At 43.2% G+C, this 12,831-nt stretch overlaps 1 protein-coding gene across 1 annotated transcript in view; it reads right to left on the bottom strand.

Moving 5' to 3' along the window:
• The window catches only part of DNAH17 (dynein axonemal heavy chain 17), a 98,753-nt gene extending 93,159 nt beyond the window's left edge, over window positions 1-5,594 (bottom strand). Inside the window, exons 1-6 of the mRNA XM_088663020.1 lie at window positions 5,256-5,594; window positions 2,883-3,076; window positions 2,032-2,224; window positions 1,825-1,924; window positions 1,626-1,711; window positions 603-728 (exon numbers count right to left, since the gene is read on the bottom strand). Coding sequence (XP_088519146.1) covers window positions 603-728; window positions 1,626-1,711; window positions 1,825-1,924; window positions 2,032-2,224; window positions 2,883-3,076; window positions 5,256-5,594 — 1,038 coding nt within the window. The remainder of the gene's footprint in view (window positions 1-602; window positions 729-1,625; window positions 1,712-1,824; window positions 1,925-2,031; window positions 2,225-2,882; window positions 3,077-5,255) is intronic.
• Between the last annotated feature and the right edge of the window lie 7,237 nt (window positions 5,595-12,831).

Below are 12,831 nucleotides of genomic sequence, written 5' to 3'. Positions count from 1 at the left end.
GGAAATAACGGCTTTCATTGATGCTGTGATTTAGGCTCCTCCACTGCCTCCTTATGCACATGCAAAGTGATAGGTCAAACCGCCTACAAATCTCATCTAAATGTGAGGACAAGCAGTGGTTGGGACTCTGTGACAACAGTACCCTTGGCCACCTATACTCCTGACTTTCCACAGCACACCTAAGCATATGTGTCATTCACTTTTCCTTTGACTGTTGAAACACAAATGTGGGCAATCCTGAGCTCACAACTGGAATTGACCAACTTCCTACTTGTTTCAGTGGATCAGGTATGAACCACAAGATAGAAGCAAGAAGGGCAAGTCCTCCCAGTGCAACAATTTCTGCTGAAATTTTGCACTAGGTTTTTGCTCTCAACCAAACCTGCCCAGGCCCTGTTTCATTTTCTCTCCCCCTCCCGCCCCCACCTTCCAGTTAACCAATTTCAGCATCTGCAAAATCAATTTGGCTGAAACTATATTTAATGGGTGCAGTCATCAAAACAAAAACCAAATGAAAATTAGAAGAAACAAAGAGAAGAATATGGGAAAGGGGGCGGGAATCCCCCCCCCCAATAAAGAACTTTATTTTCACAGAACAGTACCAATTCAATGAAGAGGTTACAGATCTCCTGCAATATGACAATGATCCGAGATGGAATGTTGTAGTATTCAGAATTGGCCCAGATTAAGCATACAGTGTACATGACACTGCTGATGAATGGAGGAAGCTGTTAAAAAAGAGAAAGGAAAGGTTTCAAGCAACTATATTCCACACATTTATTTTTAACTTGAACTGTATGCAAATGGCCTCTAAAAATTCTCCACCCTATTTTTGGACGGACAAATTTACTGAATTTCTCCAAAGGGAGGTGAAATTCTTCAACAATAAGTGACGCACTTGCATCACTTATTTACCCCAAGGAAAGGCTGAGACTCAACCCACGAGGCAGAGTGCATGCCTGAAACCCAGGAATTCCTGCAGGGATGTGGATTCCTGTGAGTAGCTGGGCATTCTTCATCTCTGTTTAAAATATTGGTGGGTAGGTGGGGAACTTGTAGGAACACCACAACTCCCATGGAACTCTAGTTACCAATCTCAGACTTCTGAACGTTGGCTCTTGTTTCTGGACCAAACTTATTGCTGCTACTTCTTGTAAGAGCACTTGGACTCGATTCTGCACTTTCCTAGCTACTAAGGACTGCTTAGACTACCCCGAGTGACTGCATTATTAAATGTTAGTTTATTATCTTCTTTACTTGCAATTAAGTACAACCCTGATTGGTTGGGTGGAAGCCAGGACATAAGCTCCCATTTCCTCTTCACGGAGGTGTTTGTAGACCATTGAAAAAAAGCCTTTTTTGAACTTTTTGGATAACAATGGACTTCTTGGAGAACATTCACCATAGTGCTACATAGAATATAACCCTCAGTAAAGTATCGTGGAAGACAGACAAAATGTATACACCAAGCCTGCCCAAACTGCTGCCCTCCAGATATTTTTATAAACCATTGTAGCAGTAAAAATGGCTAGCAATTCATTTTTAAGAGGGTCTTAGCAGTGATGCATAAGCAAGGTGGCCTATTTTAATTCTCAAATGTTATTCCCCCCCATTAATATATATACCTGATGATATTCAGCTTGTTCCACTTCTTCCAATGCAACTTTCAGTGGCTGCAAGTACAAGTTAATATCATCAGCTTCCTTCAGTCCTGTATAAAACAAAAGTGACAAGAGCAGGTAAATTAAGGAGGGCCTTGAAAGCTATTTGTTACATATGACCCAAAATAACTTGCTGGCGGTAATTTAAGAAAGGAGGTGATACCTGCAGAGACGTCCTTGAAAACATTCCTGAGTGCTGGCCAGTAACAGCTCTTTGCCCTCTCCAAAATATCAGCAATCTTTTTCACCTGAGGGGCATACAGCTGGGACAAACAAAAACACAAAAAACCCCAACTTTAGCAACTTGTTTTCACGACCGTATAGTGATTTGCAGCCAGGTCTCATGAAGTACCCATAAACTCCCACCTACCTGTTCATTTATGCACTGCAGGTTAACCTGCCGACTGTACCAGAAATCAAATTCCACTTTGGGTAATGGGTTCAAGCCATCCAGAAGAGGCTGTGCCGAGTCTTTGCTCAGGATATCTCGTATCTGATGAGACCAGTCAATGATGATGGTTTCAATGGAGTGTAACAGTGTACTGTCCACAGCTCTAGGAAGACTGAAAGAACCCACAAAGGACAGTATGGTGAAAACAGTTTTAACTTCTGAGCAACTTGCATAACGGTTATTAACCTCTTTGGGGGGGTCACAGGCCCCTTTGAAAATCTGAGGAAACCTATGGGATCCCTTCCAATCACACAAACACATACGGAATTTCACATTACCATTTATTTTATTGTTTTGGGGTTTTTTGCACTTGGTTCACAGACCCCTTGCAAGTGGACCTCCTAGGTGCCATGGGCCACAAGTTAAGAACCTCTGAACTAAAAGTTAATAAAGGGAGCTCCATTCAATTACTAGCCAGCCCGGCTATAATATAAAACTCAGTATAATTGTTCCAGGATCTCTTTAGCTGCAGGAGCACTGCCTATGATCCTTGCATTCCCTCCTGGGTGCCTGTGCCTTTACAACCAGGAACCTTTCTATTTCCCTTTGTTTGGGCCATCACCCTTCCTTGGTTGTGGGCATCTCTGAGGATCACAGCATGGAGGCATGCCAAATACATACATGCAAGCAATTGCCCCCTTAGTGATGAGAGTAGCCTTTAAAAAAAATTAAATAAATGAAAATAATGGGTTCTGCATATGCTGCACATACACTATGTACAAGACAACAAGAAGTATAGACATTGGCAGACATTATTCTAGGGAACCCACGTGTCAAACATATCCACTGAACTCTCCAAGGTATCTATGAGGTCTGGCAAAGGAAGCAGTGTTTTCCCTTTGATCTTTCCTCCCATCACAAACATCTCATTCTTCAGTCTGTGGGCTGCTCGTATAACATCATCAGCTACCACTTGAGGCCATCCAGCAAGGTTTTCGTGCTTCATAAATAAGGAATAGACCACCTAGAGGGAAATAATTGCTCTGTTTCAAACATTACTGATCTCAACACTGTATCGAATTAGTTTTAATAAAATCTAAAACTTATCTGCAAAGGTCCAGCCTGTTTTTTTTTTTAAAAAAAAACATCCCAGTGGCTGGAACTTCTTTTTGGACAGGTTGGTCCTATGATTCTGCCAGCCACCACACCACCGCAATGCCATCATAATAACATCAGTATTACATTACACTGGTGCAATGGCAATGCCCCACTTCAATGTATTTCCTTTCAGGAACTTAGCAGTGAGCCTAACCCTGCCCAGCTGGAATAACTTGAGGACAGAATTGCATTGTTATGCTTTGTCAGGCAGCCCAGCATGCAGAAGCTGTGAAAAAGGCAAATCCAACGCTAGGGATATTTAGGAAAGGGATCCAAAACAAAACTGCCAATATTGCAATGCCTTTCTACAAATCTGTGGTGTGACCACATTTGGAATACTGGGTTAAGCTATGTTTGTCACATCTCAACGGCGAGATTGTTGAGCTAACAAAAGTGCTGAAAAGGGCAACAAACGCCGTACCTGTGTGCCCTCCCTTTTAAAGTTTTTGTTGAGTTGGCTGCTTTGTAAATATCAAGTATTACAAAGGTGGGCAAACCCTCACCGCCACAGTCCCAAAACATTGCAGTGCTCAAACATGCTCAGGAATCACTCTTTGATAGTAGGTTGTGGCAAGTCTGAGACCACGAGAAGCTGGTGGCAGGGCTAACCTGGAGGCAGTGACCACGTTAGTGCTGTTTGCTGCAGTTCTTCTGTGTTTGTGTCTTTGTCTTGCATCATCATATCTTCCTGTGCTGCTCTTTGGGTTACTCACATTCAGTTCCCTGAGTCTCCAGTAAAAGCAATCCCAGGCAGCAGGTGATGTGATGTCTGCCTGGACAGCTGCTGCCAGTCAGAACAGACATTGTTGTGGCTAGGTGGGAAATAGTTCTTAGCTGGTGTAAGACAGCTTCCTATATAGCTTAACATGTAGAAGAGAAGGAGAAGAGTTTGGATATGATATCCCGCTTTATCACTACCCTAAGGAGTCTCAAAGCGGCTAACAATATCCTTTTCCCTTCCTCCCCCACAACAAACACTCTGTGACGTGGGTGGGGCTGAGAGACTTCAGAGAAGTGTGACTAGCCCAAGGTCACCCAGCAGCTGCATGTGGAGGAGCAGGGAATTGAACCCGATTCACCAGATTGTGAGTCCACTGCTCTTAACCACTACACCCCACTGGCTCTCAAAGAAAAGCAAGGGGTTGGGTTTGAGCATTTACAAAGAGGATAATAAACTTGCCAGTGACTATGTTAATCATGTCATCTGTCCCAAAGCGCTGGAAAATATTAGCGCCTCTGGATCCTGAGTAACACTCTGCCACACCAACAAGAAGCAGAACCATAATTAGAGAGACAAAATATAAAAAAATCCTTCCAGTAGCACCTTAGAGACCAACTGAGTTTGTTATTGGTATGAGCTTTCGTGTGGGAAGGAATTTTTTTATTTTGTTTTGACTACGGCAGACCAACACGGCTACCTACCTGTAACATAATTAGAGAGAACATTAGGGATTTTGTGCAGACTGAACCAGTTGTTCAGACAAGTCCAGGAAAGACTCTGGCACAGACATACCCTAAATGTTTTTTTTTAATGCACACTTTGAATATGGTGAATTTAATCATCAACCAGTATAGCCAGGGTAATGTGGCAATGCAACTTTTACACTCGGGGCATTTCCTAATGATCAGGAGCTGGTAGGCTTTATTTATTTATTACACTTCAAGCCTGCTGTTCCTCGAAGAAGCATCAGGGAAGGAATTCTACCCTCACAACAACTGTGTGAGGTAAATGTTTAAAATTTACATTATTGGAGTTGTAGGTGATATGATAGGCTTAAGGAGAGGGATCTCTCACTTCCAGACCCAAAGCCTGATTGGCTTTGTCCAACATTGGAAAAGGGTAGATCCATCAAATTACAGCAGTTTCTTCTGCAACTTCATGAAATATTGAGAATCCCGTTGGAACCCAAATAAGGAGCTGTATTAACTATACATCCCATTCCTTGCCTCGTGTCATTGTGTGGTTCTCTTATGACAGCGCTCTCATATGTTTGTTTATAAAGAGATATCATTCAGTGAACCGCTAAGAGAAACTGGGTGCCCACCTCTTCCATGACAGCCATCATCTGCTCTACAGGGGAGGGGCTGAGATCTCCAACGAGGAGTAAATCCAGAAAGTTCTCTTTGTTGACATTTTCACGCCTCTTTTTCACAAAATACACTCCTTTATTCTTCAGCGTTGCTGGGAAGCCAAGACAAGGAACTAGTTGTCCAGTGGGATTGAGGGTGATCACCAGTGCTGGCACATCATGCTTCTCATAGAACTCATTGAGCATGGAGTGGACTTCCTCACTGGTTGAAAACTTGGCCCATTTGTCAGGCTTAACATGGAGAAAGAGAGTGCAGTAATTCTCTATGAAGTCCAGTCGTTTGTCAGTCGCCATCTTGATTCCTCAGTTGCAAAGAACTTGAAAGGGGAAAAAACTGACCAAGTAACCAACTGGAAAATCTTTCTTTCCTGTCTTGAGAAGAAAACAATCCTTGTCAACACGTTTCAGAATACCTATCCAACCTGCTGGGAACCATACTATGTTTTTTTAGCTTCCCCATACATTACATATCTGCACTATGGAATTCATTGCAACTGAATGGGGGCAGGGAAAGAGTATTTGGGTTTTATTGCCGGTGACAGCTTATTTCAAATTATAGGGCATGTAAAAGCTCTTTGCATCTGATGCACGTGTGTATAATCAACAAAGGTCAGGCAGGAGCTGGATCATAGCCGTAGCCCTCATCATCTAATGCCCCTCACATTGTGATCCAAATCTCAATATATTTGAATATGGGGAGCCAGTAGGCATGGCCCCACCCGCTGCCTGTCCATGTGTTGATTATAAAGAGATATTTTGCATGTACAGAGCTAAAGTCTTCATCCTAAATGACCATAGCATTGCCATGCATGTGATGGGAAACATGATTTTAACATTGCTTCTGTTCTTTGGGGTTCTTAAAATTACAAATAGCAGCCAGAGGCAATCCCCCCCCAAATCCTGATAAGAACCACACATGGAAGAGGGGGCTACTTTTCTCCTGTGCTGTTGCCCCATTTAAACCCTGCCCCTAAAGCTGATATCCAGTTGGGAGAGAAGGTTCCATTGGTGCCAGTGGAACTTCCCTTCCGTGCCAAATACCGTAGTAGATTTTTGGGGGTGAGGGAGGGCTCATTGAGACCACAGTGCAGAGGGAAAGGGTTAAATTTCCCTTCCTTGAACACTGCAGTCCTGACCCTGATCACCCACCCCTTTGCAAATACTGTTTGTCATTAAAATGCTCACACGTACACACAATATTCAATCACATACTACGTAAATGTCATATATTGTTTAGCTTTCGGCAGGTGCAGAGTCTGTACACTTGCCAGTTTGTTAGTGATGTAGGCTAGATCATATTTTGGAGCACTGCAAGAAAGGAAGACAATATGCTGACAGGTAGAGATGGTAGATAGGATAGTGTTGGAGATTCTTTCTAAAAAGTCCACATCAGAGGAAAATGTAGAGTGAGAGCTTGCACTTAACTTTTTTGCCCAACTGTTTCAATCACAAGTCTACAGTTAAAAGCTCTGTGACCAAATACCCCCCCCCCTTTTCTTTTTGCTCTGGAAAAGTCCTCTCTTTATCGCTCAAGCAGAGTAAATGTCAATTGAGGTTTTCTGTGGGTTGCCATTTGCTCCAATTGAGTTTTAAGGAGTGGGTTTTCACTAGGAAAGGTCCAAAGAAAAAGAAAAGGCTCATTTCCTGGTCTAGCACCCAAGTAGCTAGTTAGGCACTGCCAAGGGCTTGGGCATTTTTAAACCTCCCCTTTGAACCTTAGACCCGCTCTTCCCCCACTGTATCACAGCCTGATTTTAAAACTCCTTTACAGTTTAAGATATGTACACATAATATCTTTTCCCTGCAGGTGGCAAGGCAGCTGCAGGAGGGGATTTTTTTACTGGGAAAGTGGCCTGCAAGAAACAGTTAAGCTCCTGTTTGTTTGAAGCTATAGTTTTGAGTTCCTCCCTTGTAACTTTATAAATCATTCAATGTGTCTACACTAATAGAAGTTATTAATATTGCAGTTGTTGTATAAGGGATTATTATTATGACCGGACTGTAACTGAAATTAGTAAGATTCTGGAACACAGAAAAAAAGGAAAATCATCAAACTATCAAATCTAGCATGCGGTGGGGAGGCACTTTATCTATAATAATAATAATAATAATAATAATAATAATAATAATAATAATAATAATAATATATTTATACCCAGCCACTCTGGGCGGCTTACAACAGAAAAATGAAATAAAATAATCTACTAAACATTAAAAGCCTCCCTAAACAGGGCTGCCTTCAGATGTCTTCTAAAAATCTGGTAGCTGTTTATTTCTTTGCCATCTGATGGGAGGGCATTCCACAGGGTGGGCGCCACCACCGAGAAGGCCCTCTGCCTGGTTCCCTGCAACTTGGCTTCTCGCAACGAGAATATAAAAATAATTTGGTATTTGAACAATTTGTATTAATAATTGCATTATAAATTGGTATTGTTAAAAGGAGGCTATTATTGGACTATAATGGAAAACAAATAAAAAATTATTGTTAAAAATAAAAGATTCTACAACCTTTTCTCTGACCAAAGTGTATGCTTTGACCAAACAGGTTTGGTGGCATCCAACTGAAAGTCACTCAACTGTCGAGGAACAATGGCTCCCACAAGATTCTTGTGACATCAGCCCTCAACTGCCACACACTGGTAGAACCTGCTTCCATGTACCTCATGTAAATCTTACTGAAGGTGTCAAAATAGAAAGCTTGGATGACTACCTCATTGTGTTGCATTTTATACTCACCAAGGCACATCAGGTTTCAGTCATCATGAGATGAATACAATCCCTCTGATCCTCACATTAATGTTGTTGCAAAGCAGCAGCGAATCTCCAACTGTCCGTCTCTTGCTCGTGTTAGTTTTAAAACACCGTCTTAGGGTGCTATGCCACCTTATCCCTCACATTTGTTAAATGTGTCTTAAAAGTAATTCTCCCACAAACTGGTACAGTATAACATCATTCACAAATAAAGTGCTACATAGGTTGGATAAAGAAATAAAGTGTTGCTTAGCTTGAACTGAAATGTTTCGATGCATTTTTTATAAAATAAGTGTCAGCATCAGGCTATGTGGAGACCTGCTTGCGAGTATGCCAGTGTTTCCCAACCAGTGTGCCTCCAGATGTTTTAGGACTACAACTCCCATCATCCCTAGCTAGCAAGACCAGTGGTCAGGAATGATGGGAGTTGTAGTCCCAAAACATCTGGAGGCACACTGGTTGGGAAACACTGGAGTATGCATAGCAGATACAGAGTTGCTCACTTCCTGCCTTTCCATATCTACAGGTGCCTCAGTTTAGCTAAGATTAGGGCTGGCCCTGCTCATCCCACACTGGTGCAAATCTTCAGCCCTACGAAGCCACAGTGAGCAAGCCAGCCAAACTCACACACTATTCTCCCTTTCAGAAAAAATTCTGCTATATGCTGTTATTATTTAAATGGCCCATGGTTACTAAGTTTCCTGAGAAGAGGTGTGTAGTCATCTTAATAATATTAAAAATTAAAGATGGAGAGGGGATTTAACGTCACACTCTTTTACTTGTTCTGTCTGCAGAGGCTTGCCAGATGGAACAAGTATGTTTTCACCTCAGAGGTTAACATCATCCCAGATACTTTTCCATGTGCAGATTGCAAGGGAGAGGAGCATCCAGCTCTTGCTGCTGTAATCACCCCTGAGCCAGAGGGGGCATGAGAGGCACTCAGAAAAGCAGGCAGTAGAAGCGGTGGACATAAAAATGCTTAAAACAAGCTAGGTGATGGATTGAGCAAATGTGGGGGTGTGGGATTGGTGAGGATGTAAAGGAAGTCTCAGCACAGTGAGGCAAAGTGTTTGTAGAGAGCATGCTGGCAGGACAGAAGAAAGAATGGTGTGGTAATATAAAATATAAAAAAGCAACAAAGCAATGGAAACAAAGTTATCCGTAGTACTGGACAAAATATAACCCCCAGATTTTAGGATCATGAGAAAAATTCTATCTGTCTGTCTATTTATTGACGTGTGGATCCAGAATTGGCCTCCACAGTCACTTACGGACCCATTGTTAAAACCGTGTTTATGGAAGACAATCTTACTCGGCTACGAGTGGTCGCCGAAGAAGAAGAAGAAGATCTATCTATCTATATCCATCTATATCTATCTATCTATCTATCTATCTATCTATCTATCTATCTAATCTATCTATCTATCTATCTATCTATCTTGCCTAAAATGCTGCACTGTTTAAATGTGAATTCTGAATGAGTCCCCCTTCATGCAACCCTTTTGTTCATCCAGGTCACCATTCAAATCTCCACATTTGATAAAGATAACATGATTTTTGCCAGGTAGGTATTCTTACAGGTTGTTAAAAAACAACAACACGCAACTTGGTGCCATTTCATTGTGTTTTGAAGTTGTATGTCAATCAAAGGAGAAAAATCTGAAGTAAGTGGACCCCCTCAGTTATGCAGTTATAAGGTTGGGACAGGGAAGGGCAAGGCTTCCAAAAATGTGGAATAATGTGTGGGAGAGGGAAGTGCATTGTCCAGGGGGTTGCCATGGGAGAGTGGCAGGGAGGGTGATGAGGGGTAAATGGTGGGTGAGGGGTTTCCAGGGGTGGGTATGTGTGGTGGGAGAGTGAGTAATGTGAGCAGGGGTGGCAGCTCCTAGATCATATATACAATCTTAACACCAATGCATTTTGTCATTTTCTTACATATAGTGAATATATAGTGAATAAAGCTGGGAAGATTTGGGGAAATCAGGAAGCTGAAATCCTAGAATCTTGGGTATTGTGACAGTTTGTTCTGTGGTCTTGTCTTGTCTTGGGTGGTGCCAAAAAAGATTTTGTGTGTGTGTGTGTGTGTGTGTGTGTGGTGGGGGAAGGTTTGTTAGGAAGCAATTCTAAGAAACATAGGGCAGCCAATGGTATAATCACCTTACGGTAACGCCAAATTGCCTTACTAACAACTGAACAAGAATGCCGTTCAGGAAACAACATTTAATGAAGTTACTTTACGCCCAGCACCTATCATCATTTCAGATTAGAGCTAATTAAACAATTAAACAAACAAAACAAAACAAAACTACAGGAGCCATGGGTTATTTACAGTAACAACTATTCCATTTACAGTAACATTTCACAGGGCGTACATGCACTTCTGTATTTTAAATTTGTCATGGCGCCTCATCAGCCAAGTGGAGCTGTTTGGTTCTGTCGAGAACATCTCACACTTCATACTTGAATATTTGTTTATTCTTGTAGATGCAAGACTGGGCTAACCAGCCTGTATTAGGGCTACCTCTGATCAGGGCTGACAACTCCTACGGGCCAAGCTCTTTTGCCTCCCCTCCCTCAATATTTTTGTTGGGGGGGGCAAGGCCACCCCCCAGTGTTCCAAAAAATTGAGGAGGGGGGAGGAGGCCAAGCATGGAGCTGAGTGTGGAGCAGCTTCAGTGATCAGCTCCTTCTGCTCCACCCTTTCGCTGTGGCTCCATAGGGCAGCCTCAGGCACTGCCACCTGGAGGATGGAGTGGGAAGGATGTCAGCAGCGGTACGACTCTCAGATAGGGACACACGTGCCACCTTGCCCCCCCCGTTACTGAAGTGGTACAGGGCCACGTGACATCAATGCACCATACATGTCCCACAGTATGCGCACACAGCTGTCACAGAAGTTGGGGGGCCGGCACTCTGATTTAGATTTGGGGGGGATTGGCCCCCACGGCTCCCCATATTTGGCGCCTGTGGTCTTGGGGGAGAGAAACAACACAGCCAAGGATTCCACCCCCCTGCTCACTTTACACGCAGCCCTTGCTACCGCTGTTTGTTACAGCCATACCTCGGTTTATGTACGCTTCAGTTTAAGTACGCCCTCAGTTTAAGTACGCTTCAGTTTAAGTATACTCTGCGGACCCGTCTGGAACGGATTAATCCACTTTCCATTACTTTCAATGGAAATGTTCGCTTCAGGTTAAGTACGCTTCAGGTTAAGTACAGACTTCCGGAACCAATTGTGTACTTAAACCAAGGTACCACTGTATTGCCAGCACTCTCTTCTGCTGCAGAGCATGCTGGGTAAGGCACAAGCTGGAGGAGCTGGAGCAGGAGGGGGAGGAACCACAGAGATGAGACAGTGGCTCAAGGGATTGAGCAGCACCGAAACTGCCTCCTTGGTTAAGAAGAGGAGACACATAAAGTCTCCCTCTCTCAAATGCTGGAGAGGTCAGTTATGGAGAAGGAAATTGCCACCACTCCCCACACACACACAAAAAAAAGGAAAGGAAAGGAAAGGAAATGGAAGGGGAAATTTACCAGAAAGTGAATGGGAAGAAGCAGTGTCAAGATACCTATATTTCTTGTATCTCCATTTATTTAAAATGTTCAGATTTTACAATGTTCAAAGCAACTCTCCCACACATAGGAGCCAACTCCTAGAGGCTGAGGTCCCTTTGGTCCTTCCACAGTGGCAGCAGCAGCAGGAGGAAGCCTGATATCTCCTCTCAGTCTCCTCTTTTCCAGGCTAAACATACCCAACTTCATCAACTATTCCTCATATGGCTTGGTTTCTAGCCCCTGGTCATCTTGGTCGCTTTCCTCTGCACACATTTCAGCTTGTCAATATCCTTAAATTGTGGCACCCAGAAATGGACAAATTCTGGCATGGTCCAACCAAGGCAGAATAGAGTGGTACTATTACTACCTTTGATTGGGACACTATACTTCTGTCAAGTAGCACTAGCTTTTTCTGCTGCTGCATCACACAGTTGACTCATGAGGTCTACTAAGACTCCTAGATTCTTTTCACACATACTATTGGCAAGACCGGTACAACCGGTTCTTTCTGTATAAGTGCAGAACCTTACATTTGCCCCTATTTAAATTCATTTCATTAGTTTGGGCCCAGTTCTCCAATCTGTTATGGTCATCTTGAATCCCGATTCTGTCTTCTGCAGCATTAACAACCCTCCCAGTAGGTGCCATTTGCAAATGTGAACAATAACGGGCCTAGGACAGAACCTTATGGCCCTCCACTTGTCACCCTTTTCCAAGATGATAAGGAACAGTTAGTGAGCACTCTTTGGGTTCGGTCAGTAAACCAGCCCACATTATACCAGCTTCTCCACTGAGATCTGCTGAGCAGATCAAGTAAGTAAAGGAAGACAGCAGGCCTACCACCACTTCAAGTAAGGAGGATGAAATATACTCCGAGTCGAGAGTGAATTTCATGATCTTTGTTCAGCTCATAGTCATCAAGGAGAAGAAGAGAAGAATGGCTCTTTTCCCAAAACCATCTGCTTATATACATTATTTACTCAATGGGCCTTGTGTGATTGGCTACTTCAGGGCTACACCTGTGGGCCAATCAGGTTGTGGATTGACTTCTGCCTGCAGCCTGATTGGGTGCTCCTACAGGCCAATCAGGTTGCAGATTCACTTCTGCCAGCCGCCTGATTGGCTGCTCCTGCAGGCCAATCAGGTTGCGGATTCACTTCCACCTGGAGTTGGATTGGGTAGCTCCTGCGGACCAATCAGACTGCTGATTCTGAATCCTATTGTT

This window comes from Zootoca vivipara, chromosome 2 (genome assembly GCF_965207765.1).
Source record: "Zootoca vivipara chromosome 2, rZooViv2.hap1.1, whole genome shotgun sequence".
NCBI lineage: Eukaryota > Metazoa > Chordata > Lepidosauria > Squamata > Lacertidae > Zootoca > Zootoca vivipara.
Note: the sequence above shows the minus strand (reverse complement) of the source record. Positions and strands in the feature narration are given on the sequence as shown.